This window comes from Rhinatrema bivittatum, chromosome 4 (genome assembly GCF_901001135.1).
Source record: "Rhinatrema bivittatum chromosome 4, aRhiBiv1.1, whole genome shotgun sequence".
Classification (NCBI taxonomy): domain Eukaryota; kingdom Metazoa; phylum Chordata; class Amphibia; order Gymnophiona; family Rhinatrematidae; genus Rhinatrema; species Rhinatrema bivittatum.
Window position 1 is genome coordinate 356,505,909 of NC_042618.1, and position 19,859 is coordinate 356,525,767.

Consider the following 19,859-nt stretch of genomic DNA (forward strand, 5'->3'; position numbering starts at 1 on the left):
TGGCATATAAAAGTTATAAAAAAAAAATAATTTGGACTTAGATCTATGGTTACAACAACTCAGTGACCTCATGCCTCTCTAATATATGATGGCCCCCTATTCCTTCCATAGTATAACATATCAAAGTTTGGCGAGTTGCTTTTTCTCTCTCCAATTATGAGAATGACAGCCATGTTTGTTTTTACCTGAAATCTTCCATGGACAGAGTTTCAGCTGCTGTAGGACTTCCATCATCACTATCAGCTCCTTGTTGCAAAAATCTGGAAATCAAGCATCATGTTAACGTTAAATTATAGAGCAGGATCTGCATTAGTGTTCGTTTTTAACAGATTACATTTAGCAAGGAGTTAGAGCAACTTTTAAACTAGACATGGGGGAAAGCAGACAGTTACTCAGAAGTGCCTGGTTCGGAGTGATGCATCTTCCAAAGATATCTGCAAAACAGGGAAGTTACAATATTCCACTAGAGAGGGTGTGTTTAAGACTGAAGTAGCTCTGACGGAAGTAGACAAAGACCATCCAGATGTGAATAACTCTAAACTGTCTATATCATTTGCTAACAAACAGGTTGTGAATACAAAGAGAAATTAAATTTACAACAAACATTTTAAAAATGTCTGCATGTGAATGCCAGAAGTCTAAACAGTAAGATTGGTGAGTTAGAATGTATGGCCACCTCCAGTCCTCAAGAGCCACAAGCAGGCCTGGTTTTCAGGATAGCCACAGTGAATGTGTATGAGAGATTTGCATACATTGGAGGCAATGCATGCAAATCTATCTCATGCATATTCATTGTGGCCATCCTGAAAACTTGGCTTGTGGTTCTCAAGGACTGGAGTGACCACCCCTGATGTATGGCACTATATGATTATAAGAGAGGAGAAAAGGATCAAAGTCCAGTGGATACCATCAAACCCAAATAATGACAAATGACAATATCATAAAATATTTGCTTTGGAGTTTCAATCTGCAGCCTCTTGCCTCGCAATGGGCCACAAGCTTCAATCAGCTTACAAAGCAAAATGTGAAATTCAATCATTTATTGTCATTTGTACATCCCAGTTAATAACTTTATTCAAATATCTAATCTTCTTGTCAAAAATGTTTTTCAAATCACCCTAAAGAAGGTATATCCATCAATATAGAACACAACTCATAATGCTTCTCACCACATTAAAAACTTATAACAACAAATGTTGGAAAGAGGAATACTTAGCCAGTTCAACATGAAGTCTAGATTAAAGAAAGAACTATGTTAAGTAGAGTAACACAGGGATTGGTTTTGGAACCAATTCAGTTCAATATCTTTGTGAGCGACCTGGCAGAAGGGATAGAAGGTAAAGTTTGTCTATTTGCAGATGATACTAAGATCTGCAACAGAGTGGACACATCTGAAGGAATAGAGAGAATGAAAAGTGGTTTAAGAAAACTTGAAGAGTGCTCAAAGATTTGGAAGCTGGGATTCAATGCCAAGAATCAGAGAGTCATGCATCTGAGATGCGGCAGTCCAAAACAGCATTATGTGATGGGTGGAGAAAGATTAAGGAGCACGGACTGGAAAAGGGACATTGGTGTGATAGTGGCTGAAGATGGCGAAACAATGTGACAAGATGACAGCTAAAGCCAGAAGAATGCTGGGCTGCATAGAGAGAAATAACCAGTAAGGAAAAAAAAAAAAAAGGTTATAATGCCCTTGTACAGGTCCATGGAGAGGCCTCACCTGGAATACTGCGTTCAGTGCTGGTGCCCGTATCTCAAAAATGATAATGTCAGGATAGAGGTGGTCCAATGAAGAGCAACCAAAATGGTGAGGGGTCAATATTGGAAGACTTATGAGAAGCTGAAGGATCTCAATATGTACACCCTGGCAGAAAGGAGGTGCAGGGGAGATATGATACAGACTTTCAGATATCTGAAAGGTTTTAATGATGCACAATCATCAAACCTTTTCCACTGGAAAGAAATCAATAGAACTAGAGATCATGAAATGAAACTCCAGGGAGGATGACTCAGAACCAATGTCAGGAAATATTTCTTCATGGAGAGGGTGGTGAATGCCTGGAATGCCCTTTCGGAAGAGGTGGTGAAGATGAAAACAGTCAAGGAATTCAAAGGGGCATGGGATAAACACTGTGGATCCCTAAAGGCTAAAAGTTGGAAATAAAGAAAAGAGTGCATGGGGGTAACTAGAGGTAACTTGCTGTTGTGGCAGTTGCTACCCTTAACAATTAAGCCTTGATACTGTTAATGTAATTCCATCAGTGCTCTCTGCTTCAACGGCAGTGAGAAAAGGGAAACTGGATTCAGAAAGCAACCAAAGAGGGCCCCGACTTTTACGGTTTGGGGAACAAATAAACATGGAGGTAACTAGCTGATGCGGTGCTTACTACCCGTAATCACTAAGCCGATACTTTTGATGCAACACCAAACATTGCTCTCTGCTTTCATAGCAACGGTTAAGGGAAAATGGATTCAAACAGCATCCAAAGGCCCTGACTTTTACGGTCGGGTAAAATGATAAGCATGGGTGTAACCTGCACAATGCAGCAGATACTGGCATAAGCTTGCTGGGCAGACTAGGTGGATCATTTGGTCCTTTTCTGCCATCATTTCTATGATGATTGTTTTATGTTTCTTATTTTTTATGTTTTATGAAGAATGGTGACGATTCTATTCATAGTCTGGCTTGTTGCAGTTTCTAATTTGGTTTGTGTCTGATGTTTCTATTCATACTTTATAGTTACGTTATGCTGTTTTTGGTGAGAGTCTGACTGTGTTCTGCATATGTGAAAGAGGTGAAATATTATACTAGTGTGTAGTTTCTGTGTAAGAATCTATTGCAGCCTGCCTGGTTCTGTTTTCCTAATAGGAGATATTTTGGTGTTTTAGGGCCTAGTGTAATATTTGCAGGTTGTTGTTTTTTTAAAGTTAACTGTTACTGTTTGCATGCTGGCAGTTAGTGCTGTTTTGGTATTGGAGGTTTACTATATTGTAATTCAGTTTACTCATTGTTTTCTAGGAGCCAAGTCCATATTCAACAAGTTACAATAAATCTAATACCATATGGGTTCCAAGTGTCTCTTTTCCAAGTGCAGAGTTTTCTGGTTGGCACCATAATATGCATGAAAATATAATATTCATGTTGTAAATATTTTTAATCAGAATACCCTTTTTCAGGTAAAACCTATTATAAATGCTTATTTTTTGTGTGTGGGAAGGCAGGAGTATGCAAAGCTATAAGGTTCGCCTAGTGTGTCTAATACCCTTGCATTAACCCTGGCTTCTAGGTTGTCACCATTACATAGAGGTTTGCTCAGCAGTGTCATGTTGGGATTTAAAACCCCCGCTCAGCTCCGTCGTGTGACGTGAGTACCCTGCAGCCTTCTTAATTGGCTGTTGCTGCAAGGAGGAGGAGAACCGGAAGCCTCGTGGCCGGTGCCTGGGCCGTCTGGAGGTAAGTGTGAGCGATCGCGAGGCCTTACCCCGATGGGCCTGGGCGCCGGTTGCGCAGGCCCTCGCCGTGTCCTCCCTCTGATGGTGGCAGGACAGCCGATCGCGGCAACCGGCCTGCCCCTTTGTGCGCGGCAACCGGCCTGCCCCTTTGTGCGCCCCTTCGTGCACCCCTGAGAGCATCCCTCAAAGCACCCCCAAGTGTGCCTCCCAACTGAATATAGGAAAGTAAGAAAAAAAAAATAATTCCTGATCTTGCATAGCTTTCAGCACAAACTCAACGTTAAACTCTACAAGTTCCACTTTAAGTGTTTAAGCCTTTTTCCTTCTGAAATGAATACTTTCAATATTCCTACCCTCAAATACACGAATTATATACACAACACCACAAGAACCAAGCTTAATATAATAAATGACAAAACCCTAATTCCGATCATGACTTCACCCTTATCTCAATTTCTGGGTTTGATGACCTTTTCCATATTACTCATTAATATTCAATCCATCCAAAAATAGGCTTCACTTCTCAGCGACATACTTACAGATGAATCCCCGGATATTTGTGCCCTAACGGAAACATGGCTAAAAAACACAGACACTGCCATCACAAACCAATACCTATAAATACCTACAATGTATTCTCTATACCTAGACCTAAAAAGAAAGGAGGCGGACTCCTACTAGCTGCCAAAAAGACATTCAATCTCACCCTACAAACCATTAATCCTCCGTCCAAAATCGAGATTGCACTATTCAAATCAAAATATCTGCAAATATGCCTTATATATGCTCCTCCTGGCATTCTTGAAAACAACCCATCTTTACTAACTGAATATATATCTAAATACATTAATATTGACACTCCTGCAATTATCCTTGGAGATCTTAACCTTCACTTCGACCGCTCCACTCCTACTTCAGCCTGTGAATCTATCCTCACCATTTTCAACGCAATGGGTTTTAAACAATGGGTTGCTGGCCCTACTCACAAAGGTGCTCATACCCTAGATGTCATCTTCACGAACTCCTTTGTTAATGTGGACTCTCCCAAATGCACTCCCATACCGTGGTCTGATCATTTTCGGATTGATGCCAGATGCACTATTACAGGCAATCCCCATACTCCCCACGCAAATAAAAGAACAATTACTTACAGAAAACAATGCAACACTGAGGACATCGCTAAAGCCCTTTCAGAAGAATTTCTGAAGTTAGATCTCTCGGATGCCACTTCGGCTTGCTCCTCCTGGCATCATATCACTAGTAATATAGCAAATGAGCTCTGCCCTCTACTTACAAAAGAAATCAACTCTGAAAAGAAAGACAAAAAACCCTGGTACACTCCTGATCTTAAAAAATTGAAACTTGAACTCCATAAAATTGAAAAGAAATGGCGCAAAAATCAAACACATACATTACTTCAAAAATTTAAGTCACTCCTACATGAATACAGGAATAAGACAGATGAATAAAAAAAAAACCTATTACGCCTTGAAGATCCACCAATACCAATTCAATCCGCGAGCACTTTTCCAATATGTTGCTTCCATCATCACTCCCCCAGCTAACTTTAACTCAGATAATGAGGACAAAACCAGATGCGAAACTCTTGCAACTTTCTTTCAGGACAAAATCAATGCTATCATGAACCGCATTTCTATCTCTCCACTGTCTAACCTCTCTAAAAATGATACTACACCACCTATTAATACTACACATAAACTACCAATACTCAATACAAATCTAAACAATCCCTGCCTTGCTACACTTACAAAATTTGAACCTACTACGATATTAGAAATTGAAGGGATTCTTAGAAAAACTAAACCAGCAACACACCCATTTGATATCATGCCTACTAAAACACTCCTTGCCATTCCTTCTAGAATCTCAAAACCCATAACTAAGATTCTCAACAAATCCATTACCTCTGGAATTGTACCTGCACAACTCAAACACGCCATAATCAAACCAACATTAAAGAAACATGATTTAAACCCAACTGAAGCAGCAAATTATCGCCCAGTATCAAATCTACCTTTTCTGTCTAAAATATTAGAGAAAGTGATTAACAAACAACTCACTGATTTCCTTGAGGAAAATCATCTACTCTCATCATTCCAATATGGATTCCGAAAGCACCATAGTACTGAAACACTTCTCCTAACACTCTCAGATACTATTCTGAAAGCTTTGGACACTGGTCATTCATATATACTCGCCCTTCTTGATATTTCGTCAGCATTTGACACTGTCAACCACAGTATCCTTTTAAACCGCCTCTCTCAAATTGGCATCACCGACACTGCTCTATGTTGGCTCAAATCTTTTCTTAATGACAGAAAATACAGTGTAAAAATTGGACATCATGAATCCAAACCCAAAAATCTATTGCAGGGAGTACCACAAGGCTCTTCTCTTTCTTCCATGCTTTTTAATATCTATCTCACTCCCCTCTGCCAATTATTGATGAAACTGGGTCTACCGCACTTCATTTATGCAGATGATGTGCAGATCCTTATACCTATCAAGGACTCTCTTCCCAACGCACTCAAGACATGGAAGTCTGCACTGATGGAAATTGAGAATCTTCTAACAGAAAACTCATTGGCAATAAATACCAACAAAACTGAACTTCTCATCATATCACCTCAAAACAACAATTTTACTAACTCTACGCAACAACCGCTATCGGTCTCACACTCTATACAACAAGTACGCAGCCTTGGTGTTATAATTGACAATAATTTTACATTGAAAAAATTTATCACCTCCACAATAAAAAATGGTTTCTATAAGTTTCATACACTAAAAGGATAAAACCACTTCTACACCCAAATGACTTTCGGACTGTACTGCAAGCGACTATATTAGCTAAACTAGACTACTGTAACTCTATTCTACTGGGTCTACCAAAAAATGCAATACAGCCACTGCAGATGCTACAGAATGCAGCTGCACGACTCCTCACGAATACACACCGCCACGAACACATTACTCCAGCTCTTCAATTCCTACACTGGCTTCCAATTGGATTTAGAATAATCTTCAAAGTCCTCACCCTTATACATAAATCATTATACAATTCAGACATGAATTGGTTCTCTGAATGTTTTATATTCCACACTTCAGTCAGACCTATTAGAAAAATGCACCTGGCGAAACTTACTACACCCAAACATAAACAAATAAAACATGTCGCAACGAGAGAACGAGCATTTTCGATAGCAGGAATTAATCACTGGAATAAACTACCTACAGATCTACGCCAAGAACCATACCACAAAAAATTTAAACAGAATTTAAAAACATGGCTCTTCAAAAAAGCATACAATTTGTGAACTATATCCCATTCTGTTTTCTTATATCATTTCATGACATTGTATAGAATTTCCCCATTCTTTCTTTCAGTTTATTTGCCATCTTCTTTTAACACTCATTGGTAATATTTATTTCAAATTATTCTTACTATAATAGTTATTATCAGTCTATTAATCTTGTTTTTTAAGAAATCATTAATTAGTATGAGTTACCCTCACACTCTGTCATAATTGATCCGCTATGTCTATACTGATATTCTTGATCTCCTTGTACCCTACCCGCCTTGGAAGTATTGTTGAGTTTTATTGTGTATTATCCTAAAGTATTTGATACGTTTTTATTATTTACAAACTTGTTTCGCCTTAAGTTAACTTTGACTGTAAAGCTCGTTGCTAATTTAATGTTCTCTGTGAACCGAGGTGATGTTGGCTAACGAACCGCGGTATATAAAAATCCTTAAATAAATAAATAAATAAATAACTCAAGGTGGTGTAATTTCTGGAATATTTCATACTATACAGTTTACGGGGCTTCCCAAACATGTCATGGGGACACCACATACAGTCCAGCTATCAGGCTATTTACATTGGCTCTCACTGCAAATCTGTCTTATGCATATTCATTGCGAATAGCCTGAAAATCTCAACTGGTGATGAGGGCCCCCAGGTTTGGTTTGGGAACTCTATATTTATTTATTTTTATATACCGACATTCGATCTGACATATCACATCGGTTTACAGAAAATAAATGGAGCTAGTTACATCAGTTTCATCCTATTCTAGAATTATATCGGTCGCAGGCTGCTGAGGGGAGTCGGTGACTGAAGGCAGCAATAACTGCCATGGGCCATCTCAACTATCCGTGCTACAGACTTGGCTAGATAGGATATGAATGCGGGACCCCAGTAGGCCGCGGGGCCATGCTACTCTTCTCACCTGCTAGTGTCGTACACATAGAGAGAATAGTAGCTTGTCAGCTGTCTCCTGCGCTCCTCCAACAGCCCATCCTCGCTCTCAGGCTCCGGCTCCTTCTCGTCGCCATCGATGGACTCCTGCAAGGAAGTCTGGGCCATCAACATGACCACAAGCACCGAGGGAGTGGAGGGAAGGAGACGAGAAAATGGCGCGACAGCACTTCGGTCGTTATACCTCGATATACACACAGGACACAAGCCCCCTCCCTCCCCTCGCCAGCTGACTACCAGGCAGCGAGCGCGTTGACGTCACTTAAGATCCTGCCCAACCTCGCTTCCTTCAACCCTCCACCCCTTTCCCGCGCTATCGCAGAGGTAGCGTCGGCGCGCGCGCAGTGCAGGCTGGGACTCGGAGCTTAGCTGGCGCCATTTTGTCTCTTGCCGTTTGTATTTTTCACTTGCGAGCGCTGGTTTGTTTCCCTGCGAGAAGTTTGGGAGGGGGTCTTAGTTATAATCATCGTCTCTGTGAGTTTCCTTTGTCCACAGCAGTCATGGGAAGAAAGAAGAAGAAGCAGCTGAAGCCCTGGTGCTGGTATCCTTTTTGGTTTTTCGGGTTTCCGGAGTGGCGCAGCCGCCCTAAGGGGACGGGAAGGAAGGCGGGTATTGGGGCCTATCATTCACACTTGAGGGGTGCTACTGGGGTTTTAGCCTATGATGTTAGAGCAGAATTGTGCTGTTTTCAGCCTCAGAGACGCAGGCAGAGATTTGCTTTCCCAACTGCCATACCCTCACTTTTGTGTCGGCGCCAAGGTAAAATATTTTCCTTAGTACAATACATCCCTCCGACTTCTAGTGGAAAGGTTTTAGGTATTCGTCCTTTTTAAACCTCAATAGACGCGCAAGGCGTGAATTATATTTTCGTCTTCACAAGCCAGCATTTTAGCTCGGGTAGTTTAGGTTTCGTTCCCCATTCTTTGGCTTCAAACTTGCTATGCCTTTGTTTTGTTAACTGTAGACTGTATTAACAACAACCGGTGTACCAAAAAAGCAGAAACGTGCTTTTGTTAGTCATAAGGCATTGAGTTTTAGCCGTATTACATGTAATACTACGGTGTGGTAGTGTTGTAATGAAACGGATTAGCTGCAGGTCGATCAAAAGATTTTTTAAACTAATATACCCTTGTTTTTGCTATGCTTTGTTTTTCGCCCACAAATTTTAATGTTACATTATTTGCCAGTTTCACTAGCACTTGTTTTGATTTGTATATACTTTCTGTTGATATGCATTCCTTCAGGAAGCTTAATAATCTGAGGCCCTACTGCGCTTGTCTATACCAGAATCTGCCTGAAACCATGCAAAATATTGATGACGCACTAACAATGGAGGACTGAAAGTGTGACATAGGGCGTGGTCATAAACATGTATTTTGCTTACAATTTTTTTCTAAGGATAGTTTACGTTTAGGAGAAAAGTATGTAATCTCTGCTAAAGTGCTAGAGAAGAAGAAGCAATAAAACAGAATAATTTAGTTCTGGTTGCTGCATCTCAAAGATACAGATGCACTGGAGAAGGTACAGAGAAGGGTGAGCAAAATGATAAAGGGGCTCCCAAATGAGGGCAGGCTAAAGAGTTAGGGCTGTTCAGCTTAGAGAACAGACAGCTGAGAGGGGGATATGGTCTACAAAAAAAAGACTAGACCCAGTAAATGTGAATTAATATTTCATGCTTTCAGGGGAGGATGCAATATAGCATGCTCAGCCTAGTGCACAGCTTGATGCATGGTTGGACGTGTGTTTTGGATGCACTAGAATAACTCCCGATGCAGTATTGGGATTATCGCGTCCAAACAAGTGTGTAGCTAATAGCACTCATCACATGTAAATACCATGTAGATGAGGCTATTAGCTATTACCCCAATGCAAAAATTCACCATACACCCAACCCGCACTTTTTAACACGAAAATTTAACGCCAGTCTTGGTTTTGCTGCATGTCAAGGGCTTAACAGCAAAGCAAAAATGCTGCTTTCTCTTTTGCTGTGTCTGCATCTGTTTTTCACCTGCGGGTGTGGGTTTTGTTTCTACTTTCTTCTAATCTCTTGTCTCACCTAGCCAATACACTTTTTTATTTTTTTGATTGGGCTGTGTGCCAGAGGGAGTAGTGAGCTAGCTGACAGGGCACATGGCTCACAATCTTCACAGGACGAAGTGGGATAAAATGGACACTGTATCTGGTTTCCTAACCCACGCACAGCCATGTCTCCTGGGCATCCTTCTTGCTCGTCTAGAAGAAATTGGGATAACCAGCCTTGCTCTTTCATGGTTCAAATCATATTTATGCAACAGAAAATTCTCTGTCAAAATTGGCAACGCCACCTCTGCCCCACGCCCCCTCCTACAAGGATTTCCACAGGGTTCCTTGCTCTCACCCACCCTCTCTAACATTTACCTTACCCCCCTCTGCCACTTACTCTCTGAACTTAAGCTCAAATTCTATCTTCATGCTGATGATGTTAAAGTCATCATTCCTATTCATACCATTATCTCCGACACACTGAAACACTGGGAATATTGCCTGGCAACTATTAATGCCCTCCTTACTAACCTCCACCTTGCCCTTAACACTAATAAAACTGAGCTCCTTTTCATCTCCCCACACTCCCCTCCCAACCCCTCCCTCTCGAAAGACCATTCCTTCAAATCTATCTCCACACCCATCTTTGTGAAAGACTTAGGAATCTTCCTCGACTAACAGTTATCCATGAAAAAATATGTAAGTTCCATCCTTAAAGAAGGCTTCTACAAGCTTAATGTTATGAAAAAGCTCAAACCTCTCCTTCACACTCAGGATTTCCGCACTGTGATCCAAGCAACCCTCACTACGAAACTAGACTACTGCAATTCCCTCTTTCTTGGACTCCCATATTCTACGATAAGACCGCTGCAGATGCTCCAAAATGCAGCTGCTAGAATAATCACCAACACTCGCAAAACCCTTACTGAAAGATCTGCACTGGCTCCCTATCCCTTCTAGAATCCTCTACAAAATGCTTTCCATTATCCACAAAGCCATTTACACCCACAACACTAATTGGCTTGATAACCCGTTTAATATGATGCAATCTGACTGACCCACAAGAACAATAAAGGGACCTTGCTCGTGCCCTCCCTTAAAACTGCACACCTCTCGTCCACCAGAGCCCGTGCTTTCTCTATTGCCGGCCCATCACAATGGAATTACCTACCCTCCAACCTCCGCTTAGAACCATGTCCCCTCAAATTCAAAAAGAAACTCAAAACCTGGTTGTTTAGACAAGCGTTCCCGGACTAACTCCCCCCCCATCATCAGTCTCAACCCCTCCTGGCACTTGAGCTTTTGTACATATTTGACTGTTGTTGATATTTTAATTTGCTTTTTACACTGATGTTACCCTGTACTCCATAATGTTGCTCCAATTTATCTTGTTTTACGTTATAGTTTATCCTTCTCTAGCTCTGTTTTGCACTCCCCCTCCTATTACTTCATGCCCTGTTATAATGTACTTTCAACCTTTGTTTTAAATGTAAACTGGCATGATGTCCACTTGAATGCTGGTATATAAAAGTTCTTAAATATACCAAGAAGAAACTTGCATTCTTTTCATTCAAACCTGTTTGAGATTCCTGAAGTTAGGCCCGGCTACATTTATTTATTATTTATTTAAGGTTTTTTTTATACCGGCATTCATGAAGAGCTCACATCATGTCGGTTTACATAGAACAGGGGTGCAATGGATATAACAACGAACATAGATTAAACCTGATGAAGAGAAGCAGTTACAATTAACAAGGACTATTGAACTGGGGTGGAGGAATCAGAGAGATAGAAGAAGTTAATTATATACAAGTATACAATATATACATTAAACAATATATATAGCTGCTGTGTAGGATATTTGCTGGCGAGGCGTGTTAATTGGAGTTCGGGAAGGCTTGCTTAAACAGCCATGTCTTTAGTCTTTTCCTAAAGGTTAGGAGGCATGGCTCATTTCATTACATGAGGTGCAGTCAAGTATTGTCCATTGTTAGTCCTAGTTTATGGAAAGCACTAGCAGACAAGCTATGGTTTCTAATAGATTTCCAGACATTTAGAAATAAATTAAAATACCCATTTTCAGAAGCTTTCTTATTAGAAAGTGTTTAAGATGACCAAATTCATGTTCTGTTGATTTTATGTTCTCTGGTTTGTCTTTTATGTTATAAAGACTGTATTGAACGTTAGATGTGATCTGCCAAGCATAAGTTACTTTTGGTGGAATACAAATATTTTTATAAATGAGAATTCTTTTTCACTCGACATTCTGTTAAGCTCTGGAATTCATTGCCAGAGGATGAGGTTAAGGCAGTTAGCTTAGCTAGTTTAAAAAAGGTTTGGACAAGTTCCTGAAGAAGTCTATAAATTGCTTCTAGTCAGGGTGACTTGGGGAATAGACACTACTTATTACTGGCATTAGTAGAATGGGATCTGTTTAATGTTTGGATACTTGAATCCTGGATTGGCCACTGTTGGAAACAGGATGCTGGGCTTGATGGACACTTGGTATGGCAGTTTCTTATGTTCTAATTGTTGACTAGCTTAGAAATATACATGTAATATCTGAGTTGCAAAAGCCTATAACACCAACAGGTTGATGCAGAAAAATGTTATTGAATTCTCCTTTCTATCTGCACTAAAATGTACATTTTTCTGAAGGCAAAACTTACTGCAGATGCAGCAAGAAGTTTTATGCATTGAAAATGCTGCTACATGGGATTACTTCTTAGTGTCCTCACATGAAAATCCCATGCAAATGAGGGCATTAAGCAGTACTTCTTGATGTAGAGAGACTGCATTTGGCCAGTGCACCTTTTTTAGTCTACCTCCTATGTCAGAACTGAAGTTAAGTTTTCAATGCTACTCAAAAAAAGTCAGGAACGTGCCGGGTAATGCTGGCAGCCTCTGCCACTTAACTGACTTATGCAGGTAAGTGGCGACAGCCACCACTGCAACTTAGATAAATACTGATTTATCTGGCAGCATATTGCGGCTGCCGGTACCTGTTTGTACACCGGATCAGTCCAGACAAGTGGGTTTATGCATCCCTACCAGCAGATGGAGGCAGAGAACAAAACTTTGAAGCACTGCTACTTAAACTGAGAGTGCCACCTGCAGTCCATCAGTATTTCTCTGACTCCAGCAGATAGAGTTGGAAACCTGCAGTCTGGAGTTCTTAGAAGAAAAAGGTTTAGGATAAGAAGAGGATTTGGCTCCCCGCTGTGCTAGATTCCTTCATGGGACATCCGTCGTGGCGAGCAGGGGAAGGTTGGTTGATCCCTGTCCAGACTTGGCCCTTCTTGATGGGTGGGGGGGGGGGGGGGGGAGATAGCCAGGGGCCCTGGTTCCCTCTCCCTCTCTGGGCCCTTTACTCCCTCAATGTGTTTGGCTCCTCAGCATCTGCTCTCCAGAAGCAGTGGTGTAGTTCTTTCCCCTTTTCATTTTGGCCTGTCGCTTTAAGTTAAAAAAAAAAAAAAAGTGAGTAGAAGCAGCGGGGTAGGTCTTGTTTTCCTGCTGGGAGGCAGGCGGAAGGGAGTGGGCTTGCCTTCTGGGCCGGGTGAGTGCTGAATTTCAACACCGGTCAGCAGCGGAAGCAATCATGGCAGCTCAGTTTATTTTTAAGCCTGACCGCGTGTGCAGGCCCGACCGCTCCAGCATGCTGGCTCTTGCACTGCAAACTTTGTTGCGGCTGCTATAGGAGGCAAGCTCACCTTGATGTGGCCTTTTGCCACAAATGTGCCTTGGGAGGGGGGACCGGGACCTCTGCAGGAACTTCGGAGGATGGCGAGAAGGTGCAGGCGGCTAGGACAGCTCTTGGGGGGGGGGGGGGGGTTTTAGAGGAGCTGGTGGCCATTTTGGCTGATGGGTTGGCTGCCATTTCTGAGCCCTGGGACTCTCCCACACTTTTTCTGGTGGGAAAGGACCCTACTGGTGGCAGGGGACTGGGAGGGAGCAGACCAGGATTCTTCCTCCTTGGACCTGGAGGCGTTTTCCACAGGTTTTGTACTTCTTTCATAAGGCTTATTTAGCCAGGAAGGAATTAGGGGCAGAGAGACCCTGGCTGAAGAAGACCCGGACGGCCAGGGTGAAGACTACCCCCTGCTTGTTCTCGGAGAAAATTGCTGACCTGTAACAAGTGTAACGAGGACAGCAGGTTGTTAGTCCTCACAAAACCCACCTGCCACCCCACGGAGTTGGGCTTCTCCTTTTTTTAACTTATTTTTTTATCACAATTTTTATTAAACTGCCCGGGTTTGCACAGCAGTAACAGCGCCCCCAGTGCAGCTGGGTCCATGTATAGAGCCTCCAGAACAAGTACATAAAACAACACAATACAGTACACAATAAGTTCAACCCTCTGGAGGACATTGCGAGAGATATAAATAATCACTGTCACCAGCGCGAAACTCCAGTATTTTACCTTACGGAAACCCCCCATTCAGTCCCACACAACAGGCACGCATCCCCAAACAGCCTCCCCATTCCCACCGAGGAGACTAGGGCAATATTCAACCCACAAGCAGGCAAGCACAAAAAGTAAAACTGAAAAACAGGCTAACCTGGTCGCCAGTCCACGGTATATCCAGTGGTACGTAGGGTATTTTGCATAGCTAAAGGCAACTGTTCGAAAACAGTGTTCCAGCAAGTGCAGTAGTCTTTGTCCGGTTTACGGTGGCCAGCAACAAAGTCCAATCTTTCGAGTTGCATGAACGTCATCCTCCACTATCAAGCGGCGATAGATGGTGTTGTAGTTGGTTCTGACCAAACAGGATGGTGCGGCAGGCCAGCAGAGTAGCACATCTCCCAAAACAATCCAGTGAGACGTGGTAAGGGTGGGAGCCATGTAGGAGGAACATATCCGCCTTCCGAACTGGAGCCCCTGTGCATTTATTAATAGCCGCAAGTACTGCAGCCCAAAACCCAGCCAGAGTTGGGCAGTCCAGCAGACAATGGCGCAGAGTCCCCTCCTGAGAGAGAACTGGAAAATTTTAATTGGAACCTTCTGACATCATCGCAGATGGTATGATGTAGGATGCGAAACTGGAGTTCTAGTAATCCAAGATTCAGGAAAACAGTGTTTTGAAGCATGTGGACAACGCTCGAGTTGTCATAGGGTATCCCAACAACTGTGTCCAATAAGCAGCCAACAGATCCGGATGTTGAGATCTGAAACCTGTACACAGCTTACTCCAGCCCGCAATCTTATTGGCTACACAGGCAGTCTGAAACAGACAATTGGCAAACATGTTCCACGGCAAAAGTCTCGCTAGACCAATGCAATCCCTGCAAGTAATGTCTAGCCTGGAAATAGGCAAAGAGATGTCGAGGTGGAATCCGGAAGAGATCCATCAAGGATTGAAAGGCCCAGATGGCTTTGATATCATCATCATACATATGGAATAGCATTACAACACCATGTTGGGCCCATTTCCGAAAGATCATGGCACTCCCTGGTGGAAATTCAGCATTACCTAACAAGGGCATCAACAGAGATGTCGTACCACTCAAGCCCCACGCAGCACATAGCCATTGCCAAGCTTTAAGGCACGGCCTCATTAAAGTCCTGGGAAAGACCAAAGTGCGCAGCGTAGAAGGGAGGGCCTGTACCAAAAACAAAGGCGACCAAGGTGCAGTCATAGAGGCGAGCAAGCCATTTTCACAATACACATATTCTTCCGTGGTCCACTCTCCTATGAATCGCAGCTGACAGGCAACATTGTATACCCGAAAATCAGGCAATCGTATACACCCTGAGTTTTAAGACACTCCAGGGTGGTATAGGGTATGCGCGCCCGTCATCCTGCCCAATTTCGAACTCCCTGTCGGCCTTTAACAAAGCCGGTCTGATCAGGGTGAATAAGCACCGGAAGAATCTTATTTAGTCTCGCAGCTAGAATTGCCGCAAGTATTTTGATGTCCACATTTATAAGGGATGTCTGCCTGTAGGACGCTACCTCTAACGGATCTTTTTCCGGCTTCGGAAGGGCTACAATCATAGATTGGTTCATGCGGGGGGGGCGAGTTGACCTACCTAGGGACAAGTTATAAAAAGAGGCAAGGGTTGGAAGAATAGGAAATTTTAGTATCTTATAAAATTCAGCCCCAGCCCATCCCGACCAGCAGCTGTCCCTGGTTTTAATACTTGTATTAATGCGTATATTTCCCCCCTCCGTAATTGCAGCATTTAACTGAGTTAATTGGTCAGGCAGCACTTTCGGCCAGGGAAAAGCAGAAAAAAATTGTGCCATTAGGTCTAGATTTTGAGGGCATGATCGATACAGGGCACTATAATATTCCAGGAATCTGGCTGCTATATCCGAATGCGCCACTTCGTGCACTCCGGCCTTGTCTTTAATACCAGTGATAGTAGCCTTATACCTCCAGCCTCTAACCAAATTAGCCAACATCCTGCTAGGCCGATTATCATATCGATACAATTGATACTGGTAATACCGCAGGGATTTGGCCGCACGCTGGTGGTGTAGAGTATTAAGGGCCTCCCTTACCTGTGTAACCCATTGCTGATCTTTGACAGACAGATGCCTTGCATGCTGAAGTTGAAGGGATTTAAGCACCTGAGTAAGGCGTAGAATTTCCTTATTCCGAACATGGTTTTGCTTAGCAACATATGCAATAATTTGGCCTCGAACCACCGCTTTCTCCGCCTCACACTGTGTCCACAGAAACATCCGGTGTATTATTAAATTTAACGTACCCCCCCCCAGCAGTTGACCAGATATTTATTGAATGCCTTATCATATAGTAAATCGGGCCACATATGCCAGGAAAAAGGGGCATGTGGCGCACAACCCACCTCTACGCTAAGGGACACAGGAGTGTGGTCCGAGACCGAAATAGTACCTATAGTGGCGCTCTCTGCCCTTGGAACAGAGCATCAGAAACTAAAAGATAGTTTAATCTAGAATAGGCCCGATGGGGATTAGAAAAGAAAGTAGTCTTGCTCTCCCGGGTGGCGCACCCTCCAGACATCCAACAAGTGAAGCTCCTGCGCCAAAAACCGCACCCCCAAGGGTCTATCTGGAGGGCCCCCACCACGAGGAGGCTGGCAGTCCAGAGCCTTATACATCACTGTATTAAAAGCGCCCCCTACTACCAATTGATAGTCACTAAGCTCATTCAGAAGGGCTACTAAGGTGAGAGAGAGAGTGCTGACGATACATAAGAATATACTATACATTCAAGGGGACCTCCAACCTAAAAAGTTTTCAGTAAGGCTCTGTAACCCCACATAATAGTCATAACATATCAACCTCAATGCCACAAACGTTGAATTGGAACAAGCAGTACCTCCCCAGTGCTCAGAATCCCCATTGAACAAATATGTATTGATAAACATTTAAACCAGAAGCACCCAATAAGTCCAGATAATGAATGGCAATAACCAGGCAACCCAAGGCAGGGCTATAATTCAGGGCACAGCACTCACAGGTAGGGAGGCCAAAAATTGTGTCACGAGCACCTTGTTCTCATTCGTTACCCTGAGCTTTGCCGGATATAATAATGCAAATCTGATGCCTCTTTTATGGAGCTCAGTACAGGCGGGAGATAAATCTCTCCTTGTGCTGCTGTGCCGGCAGAGAAATCATTGAAAAGGAGAATTCTCTGCCCCTGGTATTCCACAATTTGTTGTTGCCTATAAGCAGGGTTTTATGATTCCTATTGAGCACTCTAGCCATTACTGGTCTCGGTCTGGCGGCTTGGTCGCGCAGCGGGCCCACTCTGTGTATCCTCTCACTTCGAATCTGATCATTGGGGAGCACCAACTTAAGGTGATCCAGAAGCCACTGCTCTCTAAAACCTTGCAGAGCTTCCTCCTTCGGAGATTCGGGGAGGACAGTGATTTTTATGTTGCGTCTGTTCCGATCTTACTGTTCTTCCAAGCGGGCTAGCATTGTCTGTTGGGCCTGCAGCTCCCGCACGTGGTTTTCAGCCTCAGCCTGATTCCATGATCTGAGAGGCGTTCTTCCGCGTGGTCTAGATCAGCGGTTCTCAACCGGTGCGTCGCGACACACTAGTGTGTCGCCAAGCACCGGCAGGTGTGTCGCGTGGCTCCCGGTCCCTCCCGCTGCTCGTTCTTCCCTGCTGCCGTTGCCGCCGGGCTATCAGCACGTTCAAGCCCAGCGGGAACGGCAGCGGTGCAAAAAAAAAAAAAAAGCTGTGGCATCCGCGGCTGGCCTTTTCTTCTTCCCGCGCCTGCATTCCCCCCCCCCCCCCGGACCCGGAACAGGAAGTGGTGCGCGGGAAGAAGAAAGGCCGTGCCGCAAGAGAACCCACGCCTCGCGCGCCATCACGGCACACATGGGGAAGCGCTGCTGCGGCCGTATGGCCAACCGGTCTTCCTGTTCGGGGGGGGAGGAGCGGAAGCGCCGCGTGCAGCTTCCGCTTCCTCCCCCCAATGCAGGAAGATCAGCTGCCTCTCCTGCTGCCACCCGTTCTCCTGCTATCTTCGGGCGTCGGGCCGTACAGCCCGCCGGTCTTCCTGCGGGGGGGGGGGGAGGGAGGAAGCGGACGTTGTGCGCTGCGCTTCCGCTACCCCCCCCCCCCCCCCCGACAGGAAGTTCGGACGCCCGAAGATAGCAGGAGGCCGGTGGCAGCAGGAGAGGCAGCTGATCTTCCTGCTCTGGGGGAGAAAGCGGAAGGGAAAGGAGAGAGCAGCATGAGCCTGCCGCGATCGATGGAATTCTTCCTTCTTGGCCTGCGGGGGCTGGAGGAGCAGCTACCGTTTGGGGGGGGGGGGAAGAGGAAGTGAGTGACAGAGAGAGAAGCAGCCAGCCAGCCTGTGTGTAAGTGAGAGAATGTGTGTGATTGAGAGCCTGTGTGTAAGTGAGAGAATGTGTGTGATTGAGAGAAACTGGTCAGAGAGCTGATGTATGTGTATATGTGAGAGACAATGAAAGTGACTGCTCAAGGAGATGACTGATGTGTATGTGAGAGTGTGAGACAGTCAGGGATGTGTGTGTGTGAGAGAGAGAGAGAAAAAGCATGGAAGTGAGAAATCTGGGTATGTGAGAAAGCATGGGAGTAAGAAGCCTGGTGTTGTGGGGGTGTATGTGAAAGAAAGCATGGGAGTGAGAAGCCTGATTATGTGAGAGAGAGCATGGGAGTGGGAAGCCTGTGTGTGTGCATGTATATGAGAGAGACTGGTTGGTAAGGTGACGGTGTGACTGGTATGTATGTGAATGTGAGAGAGAGAATGTGATTCAGGGAATGAGAAGCCTGTGCACGTGGAGAGCGAGCATGGAAATGAGAGAGAGACTAGGTGTGTGTGTGTGTAACAGAGAAAGTGATTATGGGAATGAGAAGCCTGTGCATGTGAAGAGAGTGAGCATGGGAGTGAAAACCTGGGTGTGTGTGAGACACAGCATGGGAGGGAGAAGCCTGTGTATGTAAGACAGAACATGGAAGTGGGAAGCCTGTGTGTGTATGCATGAGAGAGATCAGGTGACGGGTGTGTGTGAGAGAGAGAGAGAGAAAGTGATTATGGGAATGAGAAGCCTGTGCAGGTGAAGAGTGGGCATGGGAGTGAGAAACCTGTGTGTGTGTGACAGCATGGGAGTGAGAAGCCTGTATATCTGAAAGAGAACATGAGAGTGGGAAGCCTATGTGTGTATGCATGAGAGAGATCAGGTGACTGGTGTGTGTTTGCGTGTATGTGAGAGAGAGAAAGAAAGTGATTATGGGAATAAGAAGCCTGTACATGTGAAGAGTGAGCATGGGAGTGAGAAAGCTGGGAGTGTGTGAGATACAGCATGGGAGTGAGAAGCCTGTATATCTGAAAGAGAACATGGGAGTGGGAAGCCTGTGTGTGTATGCATGAGAGAGATCAGATGACTGGTGTGTGTGTATGTGGGAGAGAAAGAAAGTGATTATGGGAATGAGAAGCCTGTGCATGTGGAGAGAACAAGCATGGGAGTGAGAGACTGGTGAGTGTATGTGAGAGAGAGAAAGTGATTATGAGTGAGAAGCCCATATATGTAAGTGGAACACGGGAGTGGGAAGCCTGTGTGTGTGTGTATGGCATGAGAGAAACTGTTCAGGAAGGTGACTGGTGTGTTTGTCAAAGATTGGGAGATGATTGGT

The 19,859-nt window shown here is 44.1% G+C and overlaps 2 protein-coding genes across 5 annotated transcripts in view; one reads left to right on the plus strand and one right to left on the minus strand.

Moving 5' to 3' along the window:
- The window catches only part of C4H17orf75 (chromosome 4 C17orf75 homolog), a 95,765-nt gene extending 87,779 nt beyond the window's left edge, over nucleotides 1–7,986 (minus strand). Inside the window, exons 1-2 of the mRNA XM_029600737.1 lie at nucleotides 7,708–7,986; nucleotides 186–260 (exon numbers count right to left, since the gene is read on the minus strand). Coding sequence (XP_029456597.1) covers nucleotides 186–260; nucleotides 7,708–7,850 — 218 coding nt within the window. The 5' untranslated portion in view covers nucleotides 7,851–7,986. The remainder of the gene's footprint in view (nucleotides 1–185; nucleotides 261–7,707) is intronic.
- A 111-nt stretch (nucleotides 7,987–8,097) lies between these two features.
- Nucleotides 8,098–19,859, plus strand: part of ZNF207 (zinc finger protein 207) — a 43,719-nt gene continuing 31,957 nt past the window's right edge. For 3 of the 4 annotated variants that reach the window (XM_029600733.1, XM_029600734.1, XM_029600736.1), the window contains exon 1: nucleotides 8,098–8,277. In XM_029600733.1, the coding sequence (XP_029456593.1) occupies nucleotides 8,237–8,277 (41 nt within the window). In that variant the 5' untranslated portion in view covers nucleotides 8,098–8,236. Of the gene's footprint in view, nucleotides 8,278–8,384; nucleotides 8,496–19,859 lie in introns of those variants that run through there. The other variant, XM_029600735.1, reaches the window with a different exon arrangement.